Source organism: Parus major, chromosome 1 (assembly GCF_001522545.3).
Source record: "Parus major isolate Abel chromosome 1, Parus_major1.1, whole genome shotgun sequence".
Classification (NCBI taxonomy): domain Eukaryota; kingdom Metazoa; phylum Chordata; class Aves; order Passeriformes; family Paridae; genus Parus; species Parus major.
Window position 1 is genome coordinate 88,551,593 of NC_031768.1, and position 26,438 is coordinate 88,578,030.

General features: G+C 36.8%; 1 protein-coding gene across 4 annotated transcripts in view; it reads left to right on the plus strand.

Moving 5' to 3' along the window:
• The window catches only part of SPAG17 (sperm associated antigen 17), an 87,799-nt gene that overhangs the window by 51,660 nt on the left and 9,701 nt on the right, over nucleotides 1-26,438 (plus strand). For 2 of the 4 annotated variants that reach the window (XM_015629915.2, XM_015629948.2), the window contains exons 20-39: nucleotides 849-1,076; nucleotides 2,285-2,396; nucleotides 2,935-3,060; nucleotides 5,103-5,216; nucleotides 7,321-7,523; nucleotides 10,123-10,243; nucleotides 12,070-12,404; nucleotides 14,467-14,596; nucleotides 15,885-16,081; nucleotides 16,405-16,549; nucleotides 17,698-17,852; nucleotides 18,255-18,431; nucleotides 19,232-19,353; nucleotides 19,529-19,659; nucleotides 19,957-20,084; nucleotides 20,460-20,639; nucleotides 22,269-22,382; nucleotides 23,804-23,849; nucleotides 25,465-25,555; nucleotides 25,999-26,052. In XM_015629915.2, coding sequence (XP_015485401.1) covers nucleotides 849-1,076; nucleotides 2,285-2,396; nucleotides 2,935-3,060; nucleotides 5,103-5,216; nucleotides 7,321-7,523; nucleotides 10,123-10,243; nucleotides 12,070-12,404; nucleotides 14,467-14,596; nucleotides 15,885-16,081; nucleotides 16,405-16,549; nucleotides 17,698-17,852; nucleotides 18,255-18,431; nucleotides 19,232-19,353; nucleotides 19,529-19,659; nucleotides 19,957-20,084; nucleotides 20,460-20,639; nucleotides 22,269-22,382; nucleotides 23,804-23,849; nucleotides 25,465-25,555; nucleotides 25,999-26,052 — 2,909 coding nt within the window. Of the gene's footprint in view, nucleotides 1-848; nucleotides 1,077-2,284; nucleotides 2,397-2,934; nucleotides 3,061-5,102; nucleotides 5,217-7,320; nucleotides 7,524-10,122; nucleotides 10,244-12,069; nucleotides 12,405-14,466; nucleotides 14,597-15,884; nucleotides 16,082-16,404; nucleotides 16,550-17,697; nucleotides 17,853-18,254; nucleotides 18,432-19,231; nucleotides 19,354-19,528; nucleotides 19,660-19,956; nucleotides 20,085-20,459; nucleotides 20,640-21,904; nucleotides 22,060-22,268; nucleotides 22,383-23,803; nucleotides 23,850-25,464; nucleotides 25,556-25,998; nucleotides 26,053-26,438 lie in introns of those variants that run through there. The other 2 variants (XM_015629956.3, XM_015629965.2) reach the window with 2 other exon arrangements.

Sequence of the window (26,438 nt, forward strand, 5' to 3'; positions counted from 1 at the left end):
TTAGTCCATGACCATTCACTACAGATTTATTGACTTGCCCAGGTTTGCACAGTAGATTTCTGGCTGAGGTAGGGATTAAGCACACGGTTGTTTAGGTCTTAGCATTGGTATTATTCGTTAATCTGCACAAATCTCATTTATCGATATTATATTCCCCTGCTTTTTTTTGACTCCTCACAAACATATGTCTCATCTTCCCCACAGTGTGTAACGCTGTGCAGTTCAAGTCCTGACATGGAATGTAGATAGGAAATGGGGTTAACTGTCACAGCTCAGTTGAGGCTAACCCCTGACTTGTAACTCTCAATGCTTGCCATTTCTTCCCCAGAAATGCTTCTGCTTTTGTATGTTTATACTATAAAGTACTGCAAGACCCTAAATATTCCAGAAAATCTCAAATGTCTTCCTGATGCAAGCTGATAATTTTGGCATTGATACCTTATTCCTCTTTCTGTAAAAAAATAAAATTATTTTATCTCACAGTTGCATTTGGGCAATAAACTTATACCAGTGATACATTGTGGTTTGGTGGTAAACACTGTGGAAAAGTATTCAATGAAATTTTTCTCCTGTGACTGATTGTGTAAGATATGAATAATCACCTGATTCATCTCCTGTGGTGAATAATGGCTGCTGTTGTAGATTGAATGAATCAGTAATTTTATCCAAAATTTGGCGCATAATATTGTAAGACTTTTGAAATATGTCTTAGCTGAGAACTTTGATTTTGTTTTTGTTTGAACATTGATTTGGTTTTGTTTGCTTCTATTCTTTTCAGCATGCACATATGAAATATCTTGTAGTACAAAGATAAACACAGTCTGTTTAATTCCTAATGTTAAATGTAGGCTTGGAAGATGGAGCAGGACCGATTACGAGAGGAAGAAAAAAGAGAAAAGGAAGAAAGGGAAGAAAAATTGCAAAGTAAAAAGAAAGGACGGGATAATAAAGATAAAGAATGTGAAGAATCAAACAAAAATCCTTCTGAAAAGATGTCTCAAAATGAGTCAGCAAAAGACCCTGAACTTGAGGAGGATCATAGCATTCCAGAACCATTTGCTGAGAAAGTTTATAAGGTAAGGAGTTGTATTATAGAGTCAAGATTACAGCAAGGCTATTATCTGTTGTGAAATGTGAGTTCAGGGCAAATTAGCCCAACTGAGTCTTGTTGCCTCCCTTGTTTTAGCAGCAGATCCTTTACTAAAAAATTTTGAAAGCAGTTCTTGGATGTTCAAGATTATCCTACACCAGATTATTTAATTTATTCTTTTTTTTTGTGTGTAATATGACATGAACACTAACATAAGTTGATCATTGAGATTTTTGTGGGATAGGAAAGGGGAACATAAGAACTTGTCCCACCTTCCATAGTAATGAACTACTGTACCTAGTTGAAATTTTGACTGTCCACACTGGAAATCACTGTGTCTTATATTTTCTCTTTCAAAATTCAAGCTTGAAGTGCCCTAATCTGAAATCCATATTTTCACTGTATTTCAGAAAGTAACTCCATTGGCATGTGTGCAACAGAAAATGTAGAGCTCAGCTCACTCTTGGAGATTAAAGCACATCAAATCTAAACTGTAATTGTGCTTCATGTCACTAGCAATCCCAGGAACTTGTGTCTAGACAGTTCAATGGAGACAGCAGCTCCCCTTCTTGTTGCACTAATAGAGAGAGCTCTTTGGTAGTTTAGTTCAAACAGTTTCTCAGCAGTTTGCACCACCTTGGATTTGCAGAGTGTGTCTTGCATCCAAAACATGCATACATCAATATAATTCAGTCTAAATTTGCTTAAGTACAGGCTTCAAACTCAGATAACATTTCAGTCTGAACTAACTTGAATACAGTCAGATAATTTTTGCCATCTTGTGGCACTCTGGAAGGCATAACAATCTAATTAGATTTACAGTGTCTGAATTCCAAAACCTACAGGGTAGAAAGCTGAATCTTTACCTGCCCTTTATATGACCCCATGGCATTGTACTTTGTATGTTTGTACTTCATCAGAAATTTTCTTTCTCTCACACTGTGTTAACCCACCAGTCTACTTGCTACTCATCAGTTTCTATGATGGTTTTCACATGTAACAATTTTCTTCAGTTCATAACTGGGAAAATATTTGGGTATGATAATAGCATGCTAAATATTTGGTCAAGTTTTCATTACATTAGTTAAATATCTAAGCAAAAGGTGTGGAGCAATGCAGTGTGATCCTGATGATATGTCCTTCATTTACCTCTTTCATGTGTACTGCCTTTCTTGTTTACTTGTTTTTTTCCAGTTTCATGGCTACAATACAGGGGATGATGTCATTCAAGTATCAGGAACCAATCAATATCTTTTCCCATCTGATGGAGGACAGATTCAAGTAGAGAAGATAGAGTTTGTAAAAAGTGATTATTTTTTTCTTTATGCTTTGCATTGACTCAGTGCTAACTGAGGAATAATTTCGTAATCCATAAATGCTTTTTCATGTCTAGCAGTCAAAATTCAGTTGAAGAAATTCCATATTAGACTGCATCTCTACTAATCTTTACAGTTACCTGTAATATGTTAACAGTTAACAGATAAATGAAATACCAGAAAACTAGAAATATAGAAAAATTGGTTCATATTTATTTGTTCAATGGCAACTGATGCATGATATTTCCAGAATGTTCAAATTATTTTTCCAGTCAAATGCAATATATCTAAGCAGAAGATTCTTCTGCAGATTCTCAGATTTAATTATCAGGAAGTTTTAAAATATTTACTCTAAACTCAGATAACCCTAATTTTGCCACGTTGGTTTTCTACTACACAATTCAGTCCAGTTATGAGAAATTTTCTTTTTTGAGTGCTTTAAAGTTGCAGGTGCACCATTTATTTGGGTGCAAATAAGTTCTGAAGCCTGGTGGAAGCAATAATTGTATTCCATTTCTGCATTTACAGAAACTCTGATAAAGGTGAAAGTAATAAAAGACAACCACAATTTCTTAATTCATATCACAGACCCCAAGGGAAACTTCAAAGAAGCTGAAGAGCAGGAAATTAATGAAGAACAGCAAATAAAATCAGGTCAGTGGATTGATATCACTGATATAAAGAATTAATAGTTTGACATATTTCATATTTGGATGTAAAACTTATCAACTAACAGAAAATATATTGTTACTAATGGCAGAGAGTAAGAAAAGACAGTGTTCCATAAAACAAAGTGAAAATCCAGTTGGCTGACTTAAGCACTGTAGAGAGAGCTCTTAGCAAGATGTAAAAGCACAGTGCAAGTCAGTAAGTGCAAACCAGTCTCTTTTCCAGAGAAAGGAAATCACCATTCCTTAAGAAAATAGTTTTCTTCTTCAGTGGAGGACCCTTCATATGTTAATGTGGCCTGAGAATGCCCAGGAAGATGAAAACTGAATCCTGCCCATTGTGACCAAAGTAAATATCTGCCCTTGAAAAGGAAGATTTCTCCTTTTGATGTAGACCTCCTTTTGTGGGTCAGATGACCATAACATTACTGCCTCCTCAAGACCTTTCTGCAATCCACCAACTTCTACTGTTGCTTGACATACTCAACAACAGTATGCATGTATGTATGTATGCATACATTCACACAATACTCAGAAAACATTGAATCCAAATTCTTTCTGAACCCTGGTGAGAGTGTTTCCAAGAAGGAAGCCAGTTTGTAATAATTTGTGTATATGTTTGCAAAAAGTATTATGGAACTGCTGTCACCAAACTGAAGAGTATTGGAAAAGGATAACTTAGACATATTAGTTCTTTTCATCTTCATCAGTGTTAAAAAGCATCCTGCTCTTGCTTCTCCCCTTGGCTTACCAGCGATGTAATTGTAGGTTGTTTTAATACAAAATTTGCATCCCTTCCACAGACAAGATTTTTTTTGTCTGCACTTCTGACAGCTGACCTGTATAATTCTGGGGTCTGCCTGACAGTACTGGCAATAACCAGTGTGTGAGTATCTGAGACAAGTTGTATTCACTGGGCACAAGTGCGAGACTTTCCTCCCATGTAAACAGGAGCACCTTACAGAAAGACAGCAGGGAAGACAAGAATCAATCCACTCTGATACTTGACAGTGGCTTGATGGTACAATGGTAAATGTGTAAAGCAGTCAAAATTCCAAAACACCATCCTGCATATGGTATTCAGCAATAAGCATTGAAATGACAGACAAGAAATAAGAACAGACAAGGTCTCAGGATGTGTCCCATGTTGATGAGTTTGGGGGATAGCTTGGCATGCCTTAACCTTCTTTTGTAGTCTTCTCTGCTACTCCTCACCATTTTAAGAAGCTGTTCCCCATATGGGAAATCCCAAGTTTTTCTCTTACCAACAGAACATTTCTTTAAGGCAGTAAAGTAGTTAGCAGCTGAAGTAGAGGCAAGATAGGACCCAGTGTCTAGGAAGTGTATCTTGCCTAGTTCATGTGGTTTTCACCAGACATACTCATCACATGACACCTTGGTCTGCACCTCTAAGTGAGTTTGGCTTCTGATCCACTTTTACAAATCCCAGACGTGTCTTTGGATCTAATTTCTCAGCTTTTTGCCTTTCTTTCACTTTCTCCTCAAAGTACACACATAGAATCATAGAATATCCTGAGCTGGAAGGGACCCTCAGGCATAATTGATGTTCAGCTCCTGTCCCTGTGACAACATGTGAGGGACAGTGATTTTTATCAGTGCATAGGCCACATGCAATAGAAGTGGCACTTTAACATTCTTGTCAGCCAAGAAACAAGGATCCATAACTTCAGAACTAGGTTCTTTTGCTGCTTAAATTCCATAAGGCTTTACACTAGTTGTTGCTATTAAACCTGTTTTTACACACCTAGCTAATTAGAATGCTACTTCTGGATAGAAAACCACAGGTGTATTGCACAAAATTGGCTATTATATATAGTATCCTATGAATGGAATGTTGATTTTCCCTGCCATATTTAGTCTATTTAGTCTATTTAAGTTAGTCATCCTTGCTGAGGTTCCACTTTTCATACCAACCTTTGGTTTCCAGTCAGTCCAGACACCAGTCAGGTGGTTCTAGTATGTGTTGCTATCCTTAAAATTTTTTTTTTTAATTTTCTTTTTCTTAAGGAGAACTGAAAAATCAAAAGAAAGGTCTGAGCAAGTTTGGATCTTTTTCAGCCACCTTAGAAAATGGAATCCAGCTGTCTCTGAGCTATTATGGACCTACAGGGGAGCCAGCAGGTAAAGTAAGCAAATAGAAGAAGATATTTGAGAACCATAGGGGGATCTTTTTTTTTCCTTTTTTTTTCCCTTCATACACTTCTTAACCCAATAATTTGTTGCATGCAATTCTGCTTTTCTCAGCAGCTGTTGCCACATGGTGGAGAATTTTCAGAAAGTCTCAAAATGAGATTACATTGTCAAGAATATTCTATGATTCAATTTCCAAAATGGAGGGAGGTCTCCAAGCTTTTCTGCTTACTGTGAAAACAGAGCAGTGCAAGTATTGTTATTAAGTAGCCCAGCAAAATCAGCCAATTAATTTGAGCCAAAGAAAATGTGATTTTCTGAGGAGTCTTCTTGGTTTTCCAAGAAATAATATTTTTGTAAACTTATATAGGTGATTATGGAACTTTCATATTACTTTAGGAGTTGGACTTTAGGTTACAGTTGCGCAGACATAATGAGGGATTTCTCTCAGCCTTTCAATAAACACATTCACCAACTGGAAGCAATTGCTTCAGAAAACCACAGTGAAAACAGCGTCTGCTTTTACCAAGAGCTTTTTGTTTCCGTTACATTTGAAAGGCCACTGAAACCATCTTATGGATAAAACTGAAACCCTTTTCTGATCAGAAAATAACTCCAGCATTTTTCAGCTCTTAAAATATGAAAACATTTAATTGAATGCATCTTTGTGTGGACTGTGGTAAACCATTCAACTCTACACTCAGTTTTAATTGTTCAAATATATTTTATGAATTAATTATTTAAAAAAAGGTTTTTTAGACTTGGACAGAGAGAGCATTCACAATAGGGGCCTGCAAAAAACTTGGATTTTGGCCTAAAAGAGAGACACATCTGATTAAACACCTACATGTCAGCTGTGATGTTTAGGTTTTTTCACATTCACCATAATCATCCTCTTCTATATTAGAATAATCATTGCCATGTTGAGCTTTAGAGCACTGCTAGCTGGCATTCTTTGATTGCTTGCAGTTTTTCTGTGATCATTTGTTTGTTCCAAATTCCCATGGGTCTTTGTATCATAAGTGCTCAGAATAATTCTGACCAGAAATACTCTCTTAGATGATTCTCATATGCCATCCATCCCTAGTGCAGAATGGTATACCATGAAATCTGCAGTTTCTCTCCACTGATCAGTTAAATTGTGTGCAAATTACCCTTTTTCCCTGCAGTACTGAAATAGTTTTCTGGAAACTCTCTAATTCTCATTTTTCTTACTGCTTTTCACACTTGATCTATTTCATCCTCCTTTTAGGGAAGCTAAGGTGACAAAAGGCTCAAATTGGCTTTCAGCTTTATACAACTTTTTTTTTTTTATTTTGGGAGGAAATGTTAATATTTCTTCAAGTTTTGAATTATTCTTTGATTTATCCAGCATTATCAAAGGATAACTTCTGATCACTTTACATTTATGTTAGAAATAATCTCCTTATCTTTTTATGTCAACCAAAATAAAGGCATGGGTGAAATTTCTATGAAAGAGAAGTGTCAGTTTGTTGCAATAATTAGAGAAAATGTAAATTTGTATCTCTTTTATTTTCAATAAATTGTTTTGAAGGGCAACATGACTACTTCCTGTTGACATGCCTAGCAGGCTGTCCTAATGCTTGGCTTGAAGAATTGAAAGAGTCTTGTCAAGTCTAGATCATTAGAATCTTTCTGATGAATTATAGCAGAATAGACCTATGTAGTACAAAATTTCTAGAGTCAGTCTGTGCTGGATCAGCCCATGATAAAGCATAACACAGCATAATCATTTACTAGGTACTAGATTCAGAATGTCTCCACTTCTAAGTATTCTGGAGGTAAAAGAGAATTTTAAAATCATATTTTTTTTATTTTTGAGGCCATGACCAAGTGACAGCTTGTGGGAATCACTAGCTTCAAGGTGTCTTTTAGGCTAATAAGTTGTCATTCTGTGAAAAGATTTTCTAAATATTTGTATCTTTAGTCCCTCTATCTGAAATAACACACTCCCCCACTGAGGTTATTATTTCTAAGGTAAAACTTAGCATAAAATCTTTTTAAAAAGTACCATTTGGCCATCTACATTTATGAAACTTAATTACATTGAAAGTATTGCTTTTCCTTTCCTTAGATGAGGAAACAGGTTCTGTCTTAACAAGAATTCTGAACGTCCCTTCTGTTCATGTTCCGACCATAATTCCGACAGCAGTTTCTCCCATTACAAAAAAAGATAAGGTTGACAGAAAAAAATCAGTAAAAGCTTCTGCCAAAGGAAACCGTGGCAAATTAGCCCCTTCATCACCTGATGACCTTGTACAGCAAGAAGAAGAAAAGGTGAGAGAAGACACAAATATCCAATCCAAATAAACAAAAAATCAAATGCACGAACTTCTGTAAAAGAAATATATATTCTTCTCAGAGGACTTTGAGCTGTGCCTTTACAAATTCCTAACAATCTGTGGTGTTCTTAAGGCTATGTTTTACTCTTTCAGTTGTTCTCAAATGAATATATTGGCAGCTGTTAATGAACTTAGTCTTTATGACTCTCTGACGTAAAGCAGTGAACCTGCCACGGCCCACATACTTTTGTCAATTTTGGCTTTACAGTTACAGCTGATACACTGCAGGTGATCAGGGGCCTGGAGCACCTCCCCTGCAAAGATAAACTGGAACAGCTGGGGTTGTTCAGCCTGGAGAACACTCTAGAAGACCTTAGAATGCACCTTCCAGTACCTAAGTGAGGCTATGATAGAGCTGGAGGGGGACTTTTTACTAGAGCATGTAGTGACAGGACAAGGGGAAATGGCTTTAAACTGAAAGATTAAGTTAAATATTAGGGAGAAATTCTTTACTGTGAAGGTGGTTGAGGCACTGGAACAGATGCCCAGAGAAGATGTGGATGACCTATCCTTGGAAATGTTCAAGGCCAGGTTGGATGGGCCTTTGAGCACCTTGGTCTAGTGGAAACTGTCCCTGTCCATGGAAGGGGGGTGGAACTCAACAGTCTTTAAGGCCTCTTCCAACTTGAACCATTCTGATTATTATCTCAGTTACAAGAACTGCTAAATTTTTAGTTTAACCAAGCAGAAGTTTTTATGCTTCCTGAAACCCATATTCAAAAGTCTAGCTAACCAGCAAATTAGCAAAGAGAGTTTTGCAGAATCTTTCTCTGTAATTTGGTCTTTCCAGCTGATAACAAGCCAGGGACCAGAATTTGAGGAAGTTACTTTTTCCTTTAACTGAAGTACTTCTATCATATTACAGGTCTTTGGAAAGAATCTTTGGAAAGCAGATGATCTATTCTGATTTTCTGTTCTGAAGTAGTTTTTACTTGAAGCAACACTGTGGCTGTTGTAAAACAGATTCTGTGCATATCCACAAAAAGGGCTTCTTAACTAATTTCAGTATGAAAAGTGGCGTAGGGAGTTGCCAAGCAACACTCAGCATACATACAGCAATTGTGTGGAACAAACGAACCCTATAGAAAATTAGCCCTATAATTAAAAATATGTCAGGATGACGTCTAAACCAAAAGGCTTTTAACTACTTGGTTTGGAATTACCTTGGATAGAGAGTATCCATATTGGTACATACAGCACCTGAGTCTATTTTGGAGAATCGGATTAGAATCCAAATGGAACTTGAAAAATTCACATGGACATGGTCTGTAAAATAGAATGCAATTCAGTAAGAATAAGAGGTAGGTTTTACAATTACACATATAAATTATCAGTCTATTATGTCTACAAAATGCATAACAGTTGTGTCAGTGTCAGTTCTATAGAGAAAGGTCTGAGTTGTCATGGATCACAAGTTACCTGTAAGTCAACAATGCCATCTTCCTGTGAGAAGGGCAAAGACCACTGTGATGGGAATACAAAGGAGTATAGTCTGGTAAATATGTGAAGTTATTTTTCTTTTAGAGCTGGTATAGTCTCAGTTGAAGTATTATGTCCAGTTATGGATAATGCACTGCAAGAAAAGTATGGGCCACACTGAAGTTTTAATAAAAGCTTTAAGATTACAGGACTAGAAAATTAAACCAGTGGGAGAGCTTTAAAAGAATTGGTATGGGTTTGATCTTGAATTGAGAGACAGAGTAGTCTTCTGTAAAGACCTAAAAAACCCATCATCTCTTATGTGAGCTTGTATCACTATCAGAAGTATTTAGAGGTAAACTGATTTTTTGCAGTAGCGGTTCAAGTGAATCAATGGGAAAATGTCAGTGAGGTTAATTAAGGAAAAGTCTTTGAATAGTTTACTAAGAAAGCTCCAGCCCCGGGAATTTTTAGGATACGTTACATTAGAATTTTTCACTAACGGTATAGTTACACTTAATTATTGTTTTTACCATTAGACAGGGAGAAGTAGATGACAACTGAGGGTTACTTATGCCCTATTCTGTGATTTCTACCTCATGATGCTCTGACTACAATCTTAGGGTATTGAGAGTAGCCTTAATTACCAGTAATATTAGGTAAATTAACTGTAAAACCTACAGCATCTTTTATGCTGAAAAATAGGTGGCAAAATATCTGCCATTTCCCCTATATATCTGCCTATTTCTGTTGCTAAAAAGCAAGAATATGGGATAATACCAGGACAAGTTCTTTCTGTTACTTATGTATGCAACTCGAAACTTTTTCATCTTATGACTACAGACCTAGTGCAGTCCATTGTTACATAGGTTTTTTTTAGGGGATGATTATTCAAGGTGAATGAAAAAAGACAGCATAATCAAAGAAAATAACTAAAGTTTCCACTTCTGAATCCATAAACTCTAAAAATGTTAAATATTTTATGTGGTAAGCAGCTCTTTAAAAAAAAATAGTATTGTTTAAAATGGAATCTGTACAGACTAAATCTGTACTCTCATTTTTTCTTTATTATTTTAAAACGTGGAATAGAACTTAATTAATTTTTCATTCTGTAGATGGAAAAGAAAGAACCAGTTCCCCAAACACAAGAGATGTCAGATGCTCCTGCTTTTCCAAGTTTGAATGTCTCCTGTCCCAATGGACTTGTACTGACTTTTCTCGGTGAAAGGTTTCGAGGTTAGTTTTCTGAGACACTGCAAAGTAAGGAATTTAAGAGAAGCTAAGACTAGAGAAGAAAATGATTTCTTCATTGATGGGTTTAGATGTAACAGTAATGTTTTTAACATGTCAGAATGCTAAGTGTGTCATAATGCATATTTAATAGGATTTGCAATATGAACAGTATGTTTTTATTCAAACAAATATAAAATCTAGAATCACAACTTATTGAACATAAAAGATTGAGGGCAAGGGAAGTAGCAACCCTAAAAAGCCCTTGGGAGTCATGTTGGATAATCATTTGAATATGCATGTAGTTTGGAATACAAAAGAAAAACAAGCAAATTCAATAAATAAATACATATATATTAAGGAATCTTGAGTGATAGCGTGAAGTTGGTTACATTACCCATATCTGCACTTCCTTTGAAAGTATATGTACATAAGTCCCAGGACAAAATGTTAATAATTTGAAAGATACAGTGAAGAATGACGAGAATTATTAAAGCATCAGAAAATGTATCTTATAATGAGTTCATTTCACCAAAGAACTCCATTTAATTACCAGAGCAAAGGTCAAAGGAGTGACTGGTGCCAGCCTGAAGTACAAGGATGCAGAATTTTGGTGATAGCTTGTAAACACAGTATAGAAACTTGTTACAATTTTCAGGGTCTTGAAACTGAAAACTACGACTTTATACTAGATTTAAGTTGTACTCATTTGGTAAGAACATTACACTCCTAAATAGACAGTGATTAGCACACCTAACCAAGGTTGTGATGGAGTCTCTGCTACTGGATGTTTTACAGTCAGGTTTTTTTGTTGCTTTTCTAAAAGATGCAATCAGTTTCAAACAGGATTTCACACAAGTCCTTTGGTTTATGCCATCCAGTACATACAGAGAAAACACTTACAATAAGCCTTTCTGCCCTTATCATTAGATTTCCTTTAGAAGACTGATGGGGTATATGGACACTTTAGAGCTTCTGTGCCTGACAAATATTCTGCAATAATTATTTTTTCCAGTGTTTTTGAAAATGTGTTAGGTTCATCTTTACATGTTGTAAAGTGTAGTAAATCTTGGGGTTTTTTTTAGTCATGCTATTAGGTTTTGAAGCAGACAAATGTGAATTTTGTTGTCATCTAGTTAGTTTTAAAAACCAGATCTGTACATCAGGCATGTATAGATGTCATTTAATACCTATGTACAACAAATCTGTACAGCCCAGTAAATGATTAATCTGACACGAACTAAGGAACATGCAGAATGTTCTCAAGTATACATAGTTTGGCAAGAGGCATAAGTTGAAATCCCGAGTAACTGAAGTGGGCAAAGCGATTACAGACACATACATGGAGTCTCCCAATGCAATTATCATAATTATACTCATTAGCATACTGAAAACACTGCCACCATTTAATCTGAAAAACTTACTTGCTCGAGCAGACAGAATACATTACTTGGGTTTCTATAACAAATTCAAACTTGGTGAAACTCAGTTGGGTTTTTTTTTCACCTTTATGGGCAATTAGGGGATTCCACTCACCTGATGTAAGTCTTCCAAAAGTTTGGCATCCCTAATAAATCTATCTTCAAATTTCCCTAGTTTTCATTTGGAAAGACAGCTGCCTTTACAGGAAGATGCAGAGTTTCTGAGTAGGTGACTGTTTCAAACTTTGCTCTGAAATCAGTCTGTCTTTTACCATGTGGATTATAGCTTCAGCCAAGGAGGGTTAGACTTACTCAGCTAAAGTTGCATGTCTTCTGTCGACACCATGTAGCTGGGTCTGTAGCACTGTTTGAATGTGTGCTATGCAGTATTAATTCAGAGTTTGCTTTCAGATTTGAAAGGTGAAGCCACTTCCACTGAAGCAGAGAAAGAGATGGTAGAAAAAAGTGAGGCCAAAGCAGATGAAGGAGAGGAGGAAGAGGAAGAGGTTATGCAAACTGCAGAGGAGGAACATCAGGTTACAGAAGGTGAAATAAAGAATGAAGACACCAAAAATGAACAGGCTGAGCAGCCTACTCTGGAAATTCTGGTTAGACAGAGTTATCCCCAAATGGTAAAGAACTCTCAGCTTTATTCACCTGTGTCATGGCAAACAGAACAAGAGGTGTCAAGGGTCATCACTAGTCAAGGAACTGTCATAAAGTACCTGATGGATGGATCTACCCAGGTACGTTTGGTAGAATTCATTGCAAGCACTACAATTTAGTACATTTCAATGTGATGGAAGATTACCCTTAAACTTGTTTTTGTCTACTGAGATCGAGAAGTGTCCAGTTTGTAGATGAAGGAGTTAAGTAATACTGAATTATGCTTCCATGTCAAGGCTAAAACACTCTTCATTTTGTCCAGAGTCAGAACTTAGGGAAATTTAAGTGTGAAAATTTCAGGCATGTGAAAATTTCAGGCAACTTTGTGATTAGGAAATAGCTGAATATGGTTCAGAAAACGGTATTCCTAGATTTTGGCATCTGAAGTGTGGATGAGTTCAGCTTTGGGTATTTTTGGCAATATGAAAGCATCCATACATTTTTTCAGTCTAAAAAGTCATATGGGTTCCAGAAAGACCTGACCTGCACTAGATGTTAAGCCACTTAGCCAGGATTCCTGAGAAATATATCCCTTTGAGAAATATGCAACGAAAGTAGCTGCTGTATATCTGTATATTCTCAACATACTGTTTTCTGGTAGAAAAATGTAGATCTTATGTGCCTAGCATGATTTTACAGCAGCCTTTGTTTAAAAAGATTATGAGTACATCCTTCCTAATATTAACTTAATGTCTATGAATCATCAGAAATTCATTGCATATGATAAACATTCAAAAAAGAAGAAATAATTCATTCCATACAGTAACAATTTCAAGATCTGTTTCTATATGTTGTCCATTTCTTTTATACATCTTACTGTGTTTATAAATTAATTTAGGAATGGTTGGAATAGTTCTATCTAGATTCTAGAGAGTTTATCTGACACATAGAGAACATGCATGTCAAGAGTTGAGTGTAATGGATCTTAGAAACCAGCTATAATTAGATAAATAACCAAGACTTCTTTTTGCTAACTATCATAATGGCTAAAAAATTAACAGCTGTCCTAGACATGTGGAATATCTCAGTACAGATCAATATGTCAATACAGATGCATTATCACTGCTACCAAAAAAAAGTCATTAACCTATGACCATTTAGTCAAAGAATAATCTTTACTTTTTATAATTAATGGGGATTCTAGAAGAATCCCCATTAATTATATCTATGAACTGCAGAAAATAGCACTCCTTCTGGCAATGACTAATGGGATGAAATTTAACAAAACCAACTGTTGGATCCTACACGTGGGACAGAATTACCGCCAGGCACAAGTGCAAACTGGGAGAGGAGTCTGGGGAGCGCCCTGCAGGGAGGGCCCTGGGGGTGCAGGTGGCAGCAGCTCAGTGAGAGTCAGCAGGGTGTGCCTGGGTAGCCCAGAGGGCAGAAACCGTGTCCAGGGGGCATCAAACAGACAGCACAGCCGGGCAGAAGGGGGGATCACCCTGCTGTGCTCAGTGCTGCTGCAGCCCCAGCCAGAGTGCTGGCACCACTTCTGGGCATTGCCACTTCAGAGGGGTGGGAAGGTCCTGCAATAAGTCCAGAGGAGAACAAAGCCAGTGGAAGGGCTGGCAGGTGCATCCTGAGAGGAGGGGCTGAGGGCTCTGCGCTTGTCTGCTTTGGAGAGACAGAAGCTGAGGGTCAACCTCCTTGCTCTTGCAGCTCCCTGACACGGGAAGTACAGGGGAACGTGCTGATCCCTTCTCCCTGGGATCCACTGACAGGACACATGGCAGTAGCTCAAAGGAGCACTAAGGAAGGTTCAGACATTAGGAAGCATTTCTTTACCAAGAATGGTGGTCAGATACTGGAACAGGCTTGCTAGAAAGGTGGTTGATATCCCAAGGTTGTGAATGTTTAAGAGGCATTTGGTCAATGCCACTATGATGCTTTAACTTGATCAGCCCTAAAGTGGTCAGGCAGTTGGACCAGGTGATCATTGTAGATCCCTTCCAACTGAAATAGTCTGTTCTATTAAGTCTCTTTTAAATAACTTCTTTATTTCTTGTATTCATTGTGAGAGATTTTACTTTTTTCCTCTCCATCACACAGTATTCTAGTGACTCACACTTGTGATACATTAAGACTTTCTAATGGTGTTTGAATTGATTTTAACCTCTAGTATGTCATTGATTTCTGTAGATTCTGTTTGCTGATGGCACAGTGAGTAAGAGCCCTGATTCTGGTCCTGTCTTACCACCACCTACAATTCCAGACAAAAAACAACCTTCACCAGAATCAGAGAATTTATCTGAGACCAGCACTAAGAAAGGTAACATTTCTTGTGTTTTAGACAGATATAAAGTTAATAGGGCTGATGATACTTAGTAAAGAGTATATTTCTTTAGTCTGAAAATTCTGACAATGTGAAATGCAATTTTATCTGTACTCAGTTGCTGCACGCTGCTATGTTACCTTCATAGCAAATAATTTCTCTCCTATTTCTTTTCTTCTTCTTCTAACAGGGATTCTAATAAGTAAAAAGTTGTGTAAGAGCTTCAGAGTGAACATGAAGTCTTTTAAAAAGAAATCCTTGTAACTACAGTAATGTTAAATCCTTACTTTTGTCATACAGTTTTTAGTCTTTGTATTAAGAAATGCTTCTCTCACAGAGAATACATTTTTCTTCTCACTCTATGTATTCCAAGGCACCTAATATTGGTCATTATCAATGACCAATGGACTTGTGGTTGATGGTAATATAGCCATTCTTACTGTATTTTTTTTTTGAATGAGAAAAAAATCAAATAATATTTATTTCATACCTCAGAGTGTAGTCCGAGATCACTGTCAGTATTAGTACACAGGATAATTCTGACCTGTCACACTGACATACGATTTATTAAAAATAGGTGAATAAAAATCACCGCCAAAGAGAAAGGTTTCTCAAAAAGAGACTTTCTGAGTCAAGTCCATTCCTTTTTCTTAGGATATTTCTTTAGATAACTGCAAAGATGAGAACAACTCTGACAAACCATTTTCTAATATGAATTCTCAATATCTGTGACCAGTGTATGTACTTTATTTCTTGTCCTTTATTTATGATCACTTTTTCCCCTTCCCCACCTTTCTTCTCCTCTGCTAATTCTTGACAAATTTCTAGTGATGAGTTCCATCTCTTTTAGGTTTCAGGGTGGATTTTTGCAAGATATTTGCTCTAAATTTTTCAGCCTGATCTCTGGACTATGCTCTTGTCTTTTGAATACACTTAGTCTAAGTTATATTTCCTGAAATGGGAGACAAGAGTCCTCCTCTATAATATTCTCAATAAGATCTCTCCAATTGCCTTTCATAATGAGATCTTCATCCTTTTCTTCTGATGCACCATAGGACTGATGGCATTAGCATGCTATTTTCAGTTTTTTCTAAGGAAGCGCATTAGATAAGGCTAGTTCAGAAACATGTCTTTGAGTAGCAGGAGTTGTAATTTTCTTCTAGCCTGTTAAATAGCTCATTTTGCAATTCTGTCAAAAGCAATGTTCACAAACTCTGCACTTCACTGGTTTTGCCCTTTGCCTTAGAGAATATCAAGTCTGATACAGAAATTTTTGTTTCTGCAGGGAAAAGCAGTGACAAGAACAGTCTATTACGCTCACCCAAGGGTGGGGAGTTTGAAAAGGCCAATTCTACACAACCTAAGGCAGGAACCTGGATAACAACAACTCCATTAGGCATTCGAGTGGGCACAGAGGGTGCAACAAGAATGGATCTGAAGCCACTCTTAATGTATCAGTCCACAAACCTAGATGATGGAACGGTATTACTGCTTTTGTGTTACTATAGCACTGTCTATAAGCTAAGAGACAGGGCTGCCATCACATAAGTTGTAGGATTTGTTCTTTAAAAACGTCCTACAAGTTGTGTTATTTCACTGTTAGAAATGCAGTAGCTTTAGATTTTGAAGAAAATGTGATTCCTCTGTCTCTGAAGTAGATGAAGACATGGTAGTCAAGCTTCTTCAGAGCTTCAGTCCTGATGCCTTATATTGTTGTTGTTATATTGTTATTATTATATTGTTGTTGTTATATTGTTGTTGCTGCTGTCACAGTGCCAATATAAATTAGTCCTTCATTCCTTCAGATTATGACTGTACGAGACGATGACGTGATAATTGTTGAGAAGATGCGTGGTAACAGAGTAGTAGAGCATGCCGATGGTACCAGGATCACAACTTTTTATGAAAAATGTGAAAAGCTTTCTGTACGAGAGGGTAGTGTGGAAACAGGTAACATCAAAAGGGGAGCACTTAATTTTCTTGCACTTGACATATCTTGTGAAACAGAAAGTTGTCAAAATAATGACTAAATCTGGCTTATACCAGTAGCCTAGATAACAGATCCACTAGTGCAGTCAAGTCTTTGTTTGTTTGCTTTCCTTCAAGAGTATATTTGATGCAAAAATAATATTGTTGCAAATAATTAAATTTCCTTCTTTCATACCTATATGGTCCTTCTTCACCATGAGACTGCAGTGCCAGAGTTTTAGTGTGGTCATTGCCCTCTCTCCACCTGCCCTAATAATAACAAGGAGCTGCTTTGAGTTCTGACTGAAGGTGTGTAAGGACCAAGGCATCCTTATATTCCCCAGTGAAGCCGTGGACTCACCAACCTTGGAGATACTGAGTATCTGAATATAGCTGTGAAAAATGTCCTGCCAAGAAAAGTGAAACTTATATTTGCCTGAAATAAGTGGGGCTAAAGGTCATGTGTGATTCTTTTGGCTGGTGTTGTATTCTGTATGATTGCTTCATTTGCAAGGCAAGTCCCATCCTCCTTAATTAAAATGAAAGGGACATTTACTGTGTGAGTGTCTGGACTTCAAACACAGTGTAGGAAAAGACCATTATTGAGTTAGCAGGAAATGTTCAGAAACAGCTCCCTGTAGGATGTTAAAAGTCGAGACACCCTTGAACTGATCTGTCTCTTCAATGGAAAGGCAATAACCAGATTAACATACCTGTTTCATTTGTTTTCCAAGATTTGTGTTGCTGAATAGGAATTTCTTCACATTTTAAAGCTTATATTACAGACACAAAGAATTTCAGTATTCCAAATTGTATATCACGAATATCTTGATCATTATGGTTAGTACCATACTTGATACATTAGAGTGTACTTTCCTAGCCAGCTGCAGATGGTTACAGATATTTTTTGCTGTTGGGTTTTTCCTATACTGAATTCACAGTCCAGAACTTCAAAGGTTGCATATTGTTTATATAACATAAAAATATGTGATAGAGGATGGTATGAAGTTTATGAAGGTCTTGCACTGAGGAGATAAAGATCCAGCATTATGAGAGAAAAAGCAAACTGGATCCCAAGACATTTCCATGATTCATGTGATCTTGTCTCATTGTTCTGTATTAATTCTTAGATGAACCCTCAAAAGCCACCAAAAAGAAGCTCAAAGGTACACGAGTCGAGAATCCTGAGTTTGCTACTGTTATAACAAATTGTGAGGATGGTACCTGTTGTACTATCTTTGGAGATGGGACATCTATTCTAGCAAAGCCACAGGGCACATATCAGGTGGGAATTATTTTTAGTCTGTGACAGTGATGTTTAATCTTTGTGTTCCAAATTCCCTGTCGTTAGCAGCTCTCACCTTCATTGCCTCCTTTCTCTATAGTTTTCACTAATCCTATTATTCTGTTTCTCTTTCATACTTTGCCAATGTTTAGATACTTACTCACAAATGTACAGTATATTTAAATCACAGTCTTAAATTTCCTGAAGTTAAATATTACAGAGACTCACATCAGCCCACCTCTTGGACCTCTTCCTTCTTTCTCTTGCTCTAAACTGGATGATTCAGTATTGAATGTCTGAAAGCTGTCCTCTTGATTTGTATCTGTTCTTCATTTTCACAGTACCTTTAATTTAAAGTTTTCACCTTTGAGGATTGAATCTCTTCCCTTTTTGCTGCCATAGGTTTTACCCAGCAAGGGAGGCTTTCTTTTCTTTGATGAAGATTGTTCAGCAGTTTATAGCCATGAAGCTTGTAATTTCAGCAGCAAGGAAGAAGAGAAGCAAGCAGGAAGATACATTATGAAACACACTTCCAGCATTATTTGTGAGATGATGGATCCTGAAGGAAATACTTTTAAGGTAGAATTCATGAAAGAAAACAAGTTTCTATATTCTAATTTTATATTATAAACTTCTCTCAAAGTCAAATTGTAACCTTGTAATATTTAAAGTAGCCAGAATCAGGTCTCTGGTATCTTCTTGACTAAGCGATGGATATCCTTTTTATTTTTAATTTATCTCTTTTTAGAGAGTCTGAAACAGAACATGTGGTGTACAGTTTAGCTCACCCATAAAGTTCCCTTAATTAGCATGATTTGTACTATAGCAAAAAATCAGCTCTGCAAGTGAGGATTTAAAAACTGGGTATGTCAGATTCAGTTCAGGGACTGTCCTTTAAATCACCCTTATTTAAATTGGATCTTGAAAAAGGCATTATTATTCCTTTTTAGGTCATTGTTAGCTATCTTGTTTGAATATATTAATGCCACATTCATTAATAAGCACATATTTCTTTCAAGAAGGAAAATACTGTAGGTGTGCACTCAGTAAGTGTACATCAATGCCTGTCTAGAGTATACAGTTAGCTGGCTTGACCAGTGAGATAGTATTTTTGTGTTAAAGTCCTTGGGCATTTATTAAATATCAGCATGTGATATTAGCATTTATGATACAGCATGTCTTTATATAAATGTTTCGGGGATTTTACTGTCTTTTCAGTTTTCTTCTTTATTTCTTTTTCCTGTGAGTTTCCAGTTGCTCAGCATAAAATGTTTTTCTCTGTCTCTTTCACTGGGCTAGGTTATGTTAAAGTTCACCAGCAAGTCACCATTTTAAAAGGATCTTTTAACTCAATTAGTTTAACATCATTTCTGCCATAGGTCCTGGCTGATGGCAGCACAGATGTGTGCATTCCCAGCATTGGCTCTGATGGCAAGGAGGACAGAAGTTCAGCAGCAGAGGAGGTTAACAAACCTATCACTTATAATGAGCATGCCCCAAGGTAAACTGCGTTGCATTCATAGGTTAACACTTCCTTTTCTTCACTGCACAGCATTTGTACAGGGTTCACAGATTTGTGCTCCCTTTGTTCAGTACTCTGTATTTGCACAATTGTTGCCATCATATTGGAGTTCTGCTTTCTTGATAGAGCCCCATGTGTGTGTTTGGCTGTGCAGGTTTTTCATCATCTCTGCAGATGGTTCTGGAACGGAGCTCCTGCGAGAAAAGGATGTACACCAGTGTATGGCTGAGGCCTGCAGTGATCCTGCCACTGCAGTCTTGCGAGATCCTGTACAAGAACAGCCAGGTAGAAAACTTCTCTTTTCTGACAGACTACTAGCAGAAAGAATTGCAAAGTTTCAAAACTCTTATATGGGCAGGAAATGTTTTTACCCTTGTAAATAAGGGTCCACACTTCTAGGAGTGAAAGAAAGAAGTTTGGGGGAAAACTGTAGGAAGCAGAGAATTAACTGAAGGATGCTGTTAAGGGATAAGTGAACAAAAAAATGGCATATTTTTATCCATGACTCACAGTCAGACAAATAAAAATGAATTTATTTTTTTTAACTTGAACTGATTCTTACAAAATGTATCTTTAAACCAGGTGCTGTAAGTATTACTATCCTCCGCCCTATGGCTGAAGCATCCCCCTGGGTAATGAAGAAAGAACCAGAGAGTATTGTTCCTCCATATCTTCGGTCAGGAACTCAGGAAGAATCCTATCCTCCTGAGGTATAATTGTTTCAAAACTGTCTTTTCATAATAAAGCAATAGATGTTTGTCTCTGTGGGGAAATGAAGCTCTAAACAATGTGAATGTTAAGTTCAGTTTATTAAGCAGACAGAGCAAAGGGTAGGCTGTGTCAGGGAATGTATGGTCCCATTCTTTTACACTTAGTGACAGGATATAGCAATTTTAAGGGGAGTTTATTTTACCAGATGAAGATGTTTTAGAATAGATGAATTGTTCCCAGGAATCTGCTGGCTTTATTGTCTGTGATTCTATAAGGAGAGCACGTGCTTTTCATCTGAGGCACATTGCCATTAGCTGCATTTTTCAGAAATGTAAGTAGCCTCTTGCTCTTTTTGTTTGCTCCTCCCTGTTCAGAGGGAGATCACAGGTCCCCCAGTCCAAAGGCGTGTTTGGAAGGGTCTCAGCATTGGATCAGCACAATTATCCTTGCCAATGTCTGTGCAAAAATGTCCCAAAAAACTGCAAATCCGCCAGCTATTCCAGTATAAGCCACTCTGTGATGAACTAAGAGAAAAACTTCAGCTTTCTCTCAAGGTAATTCAACCACATTTATTCATTCTTTCAAGAATGCTTCCAAGAAGCAACAGAAAACAGACAAGAAGACAAATTGGGTGTGAGAAATGTGTGGTATATACCCGAGAAAAAGAAATCTACTATGCTTGAAGAACAATTATATCATATATAGACATGTTCTATAAGTGCTTTTCTGATAAAGTTCAATTGTTTTACTTACCTCTTATGAAACCCAGTTTTCTGAGCAAATACATGAGATCCAGTCCAGTATACATCACAGACAGTACTCTAACATATAATTTCCTTGCTGTCAATATTGATCTCTGTTACTTTGCTTTAATTTTGCTTAGGGTTTGTTTTCCTTCAAAAAGTCTTAAGAACTTAAACTTAGAAAGCTGAACAAGAATTTCTAGCTCACCATAATTCTACAATTACCTTGGTCATTGAGACACACTCTGGTTTTGGTTATGTATTTGTTTTCATAAATCAACATAGAACATTTCCAGGTTCCAGTCTGAGTTTTGTCTAGGAAGTAGCTGTGCAGCCTTCTGACAAAGTTTGTGACCATCCCTCATTAGTGACTGGTTCATAGCAGGGTGCAAGCTAGACCTCCTGTGCCAGTGTTCTGAGATGGAGTCCAAAAGTGAGCAGCTTTGCCCTTCTCAGTGTTGGTGTAAAACATTAATTTATTTAATTCACATTGTGAAGATGCTCTTAGAAGAAATTTTAGAGTCAAAACCCCATTATTACTTAATAATGAGAGAATAACAAAATATGTGTCCTGTAATTTGTTCATTTAACCTATTTTGATAATGGCATTGCAGATTGAATTTGAAAGTTAACAGCATGTGAAATTTGTGAAGGTTGTAGCATATTGTAGCCAGTTATATAATTTTTCTTTTCCCCCCATTTCATTTCAAAGCAAACATGCTTGCAATAGAAAAATCACTGGCAGCTGTCCAGCCCAGACATGTTTGGGATATGTGAATCTACCAGATGAAATGTTACCAGTTTATCAGTCTATAAATATATAAAAATTATTCTTTAATTTGCAGACTGATCTTTCAAAGAACACTACAGGCAAAGTTCCACACTAAAATGGCAAGGGAAATCTCTCCATTGCCCAGATCTATTATTGATTCTTAGATAAAGATGAATGCTCTTTGTTACACTGGGAAGGAAGAACTGCAATTATTAGCACTGAAAAAACAGTTGTAATAATTGCATAAATGTGCAGTGGAAATATCCTCATTGCTCATAAATCAATATTTAATTTTTTTCCCCAGAATGAAGTATCTTAAATCTTTAGCCACACCTTCGCTTTGTCAGAGTAAAATCAAGATCTAAAGAAAATATTATTCTTCCTTTCTCCATCTCCTGTAAGATTGAAGAGATATAAACAAGTGAAAGAAAACTGGCACTGGAAACAAACTGTTTCTACAAACCTGTCTGTTAGTAAAGTTCTGTACTGCATGTACCTTTCTGGTAGGGTGGTGTGTTTAAAACCTTCTTTTCCATCCAGCTGATTTAAAGAAATGTGGGGAAGGAAAAGTGTTCTTTTCTATAGCAGCTGGTATGATTATGTCAATGTAAATATCTATTTTAAGTCTACATCTGCATCTTTCTTGTTCTTTTTCATTGTTCCACCAGGAATATATAGACAACATCTTAAAGCATGAAAATGAGCTGGAAGAGATGAATGTGAAAGAACCAAGAACAGAAGAGGAAAAGGAGAATGCTGCAAGTCTCCGTGTGCTGATTGCAGTGAGAAAAATCAAAATTTTAACTACTTCTTTCAGCAAAAGCCTTGTATTGCAGTGGAAGTGTGAGCCTTGAAACACATTGTCCACTAATAAACCAGCAAATGTCAGAGTAGCCCAGTGCCAGTTCTGGTGTAGATTAATGGTAAAGCAGAGCCACGCTCAGCCTTCAGCTGCTCTGAATTCAGCTGGGCACTGCTGCCATTTGGGGAAGCGATGCTCAAAACAGTTCAAGAGTTTGGTTCTACTGAATTATATGTTCCCAAACACACAGACCAAAATTACTTTCCAGTAATTTACTTTTTTTAATATCCCTCAACATCAGGATGAAAATGTTTCCAGTCTGTTGTCATTGCACATGGGAGACTTTTATTTCAACCACAGCCACCTCCATAGTAAGAATTTAAACCCTGCTTTTGGGTTAATACAGAAACAGTCTGGAGGAATATTGTCATTACTACTGAGCAGCTTTTTTTTTTTATTTTGTTTTAAATCTGCAAATTTTCATGGACAATTAGAGCACAGAAAGAAAAAGGAGAGAAAAGGTAATGGAAAAAGGTGGGTAAATAGGAGAAGAGGATCACAGATTTTATGGAAAGAGAGACAAAGAAATAATCTGTCAGTAACTCCATCTGCATCTATCTTCTAGGCAACCATTTATTTACTTCTGTGAGACCCAGGTGCTGAATCTCACATGCTGCTCAGATACAGTGAACTCATCTAGTGACTAATCATTGTTGATTGTCCTGGCTACCTTCAGCACATTTCCAGTTACAGATTTCACACTGGACAACTCTTTTGTGAGCAGCAGTCTCAGTGTGCACCTGCTGTGACCCAGGAATCAGTGTCACATTGTTCCCAAGTCTCCAGTAGCTCTGTTACAACCCAGACTGCCTGCTCAGAGGAACTCTGGCTTCCAGTTAACTGGGAAGTCAGAGACAGCACAAGAATAAAGAAAACACTTTAATTTAGAGCCTCTTAACCCTCATTCACTTTGCTGTAAGCCAGCCACATGAGGTCTCCTCAGTAGTAAAGCCTACAAAATCCTGAGCACATTTCCCATTTGACTTGTTGGGAGTATAAGTTTAATACAATATAGGTTGTTCAAATTTTTGGCAGAAGGATTTGAGTTTGATTGGGAATAAGTTTAGTTGATGTAATAGAATGTAACCATATAAAATACAAAGCTATCTGTGAAATGGGTCATCAAGAAGGAAACAAATACCTATTTAGAACATGGAAATTGTACTTCATTTCCTTTTTTCACAGCTTATGTTTTCTAACACACTGAAATACTTGAAAATGTGACTACAAGAATGGGGGTAACAAAATATCACTTGTTTACAATATAAATCCTTTGAACAAGATGCTGATGTTGTGTATTTTATTTCTCATGTAGTCACAGTTATTCCCTCTTCATTGCAGTCCTTCCCTGACTGGGAGAAGTCAGCTGAAAAGCTCAGTGATAGAGGTAATAAAAATTGAATATTTGTATTTTTTACAATTTAAAATATCATAATAAGTTTTAAAGTATTGTGATACTATTTTTAAAGAGGGAATATAAAGGTGAATTAATCTATGTGCTATGTACATGCTTCTGTGTGACTCTCACAGGTGATTAGAACTTGTTAGCATCAACGATCCAGCACCTCTGAAAAATAATTCCTGGTTTTAGGCATGTGTATTTGACATTTTGACTCACATTTCCACATGTAGTGAGTTGTCTTAGATATAAGAATATGAAAATACTTGGCTACTTTTATGCAAGTAACAACCTTTCAGACAAGTTTTTCAAAGCAACTAAGTAAATCCTAGTTATTTATTACACTTCAAAGTCTAATTTCAAATCATCACATGTTCAGGTTACATTCACCTACCTAAGGGAAAAGATGGAGCAGTGTATCATGAACTTTGGTCAAAGTTTTCACAATATTTTTATTAGCATTGATTAATGTTTTCAATATGTAGAAATAAAAATTAGGATGTGTTTCTTTATAAAAACCCATAAGCCTTTTCCATAGAAATTTTCATTACATTCTATCCCATAGTGATGCTCATCTTTAAAGTGTTATTTTTCTGCCCTTCATACCTTGTCAGGAGTGTTTCTACTTGCCAAAAGACTTCATACTGTGCAAAGTAAACAAACTGTTGCAACAAATGCTTGTTGAACGGCTTCTTTTTAAATGGAGCTGAAATTTTAATGTGATATTGGTAATGAAGAAGATAGGAAAGAAAAACTCTTTGAAATAGGTAAAAATAGAAAAAGCTGGAAATAAAATCATATTTTATGGTGAAAAAGCTGACAAAAAAACCCCACATTTTGAAGTTGGAACTTATGTAATTCCCAGAACATTAAGAGATATTGTCATAGTCTAATAGGATCATATCTCACAAATACTCACATCTTCTAAATTTTGCCACAGAAAATTGTTTTCAGCCAAGGAAATTTCTTTGGACATATGATTTAGCTTCAATGTATAAAGTAAACAAGACACTTTATAAAATATGCCAGAGGACAGGGCAGCTCTTTTATTAAAGCCCCAGCGCTGGTTGCAATGTTAAATGTGGAAAGACTGGCATTTCTCCATTGTACATATTGAACTAGTAGTTCCTTCCATGAGCATGTTGATTATGGCTGCTTCACAGCCTCAATTTAGCACACACAAGCTTAAACAAGTTAAATGTAATAAGGGTCTCTGAAAGCCCATCTTATTTTCTTCAGCAGTAGATAGAGACCTCAGAGCACCCCAGCTAGAAAGTGACTGAATGTCAGCAATTTTTCCTATTCACAGGTGTTTGTGTCTTGAAAAAACATAAAAATACGTCAGGAAATACAGGGTGGGAGTGTGCACTTAATCTGCTTCTTGTCCTTTCAGTATTTAATTCAACTTCTTATCTGTTAATATTCTGATCTTGATTTTGGAATGAAGCTCTTTCTGCTTTTTCCCTCACAGTAACAAGGGCTCTGTTAGGTTTGAAAGTGGCAGAAATACGCATTAAAAATATATCCTCTGATGTTTTTTCTTCATAACACCTGGCACTGCTTAGCAGAGCACTCGTATTCAGTAGTACCCTTCACCTTGCAGCCCATGTGAGTGCGCTGTATGAACAGGCAGTGGCTTCTCCTGCTCACACAGAGAAGAAAAGCACTGCACAAAGAGAGGACCAGCAGCAGAGGTAGGACAGAGCAGTGAGGACTGGTGCAGATGTAAATTACACAAAGGGTGAAGCCATGCACACAGGGAAGGCACTGTGCTTTACTGACTGTCTTTAAGGACTGGGGCCTAGATCCCTAGATACATATGGCAGTGTTTTATTATCTTGTCTTCTGATTATTTTGTCCCTCTATGCCTCTCTTTCCTTATCTGAAAGATAATTCAAGGTTTTCTGGGAAAGTATTACGGATGTTTTTTGGATTGAATGATCTACTAAATATGCAGATATAAGCAAACAACTTTGTGCAAACCATCCAAGTCGGGAGTCACCTGAGATGTTTTCATAACATATGCTCATAAAAAGCATTTTCTTTCCAGGGTTATCTTGTAAATACTTTTGTATTTATAGAAGACTACTAGTTTTCTCATTCCCACTATTCTCTTTTTTTCTTCTTGGTGATTCAGTCCAGAAGGAGTAACAGTAACATCCAAGTGGAAAAGCAAACTAGAACAGAACAGGTAATAATATTAGTCGGATCAAGTTATTTTATGAGCCAGCTTAATCTAATTTTGTAAAGAGTGTAATTGATTTCACCAGGTCTTGGGTGATGGTCCAATGACTTGCCTGTAAATAATGGGTATTTTCTACTCAACAGAAATGCTGGATAAATGGTTTGAGTCTCTTTTTTTTCCCCCTGCCTAAAACCTAACAGCATTACTGTTAACTTACACTATGCAACACAAGGCTGAAGTCAGAAGCCCTGTGTTTCATTTCTGGTTCTGCCACTATAGTGTGGAAAATATATTAATATTTTCAAATGCTGATGCTTTAGGTTAAAATTCAGATATTTCACAAATAAAAGCTGATTTTTTCAATAGAACCCCAGACACACCTCACATGGTGG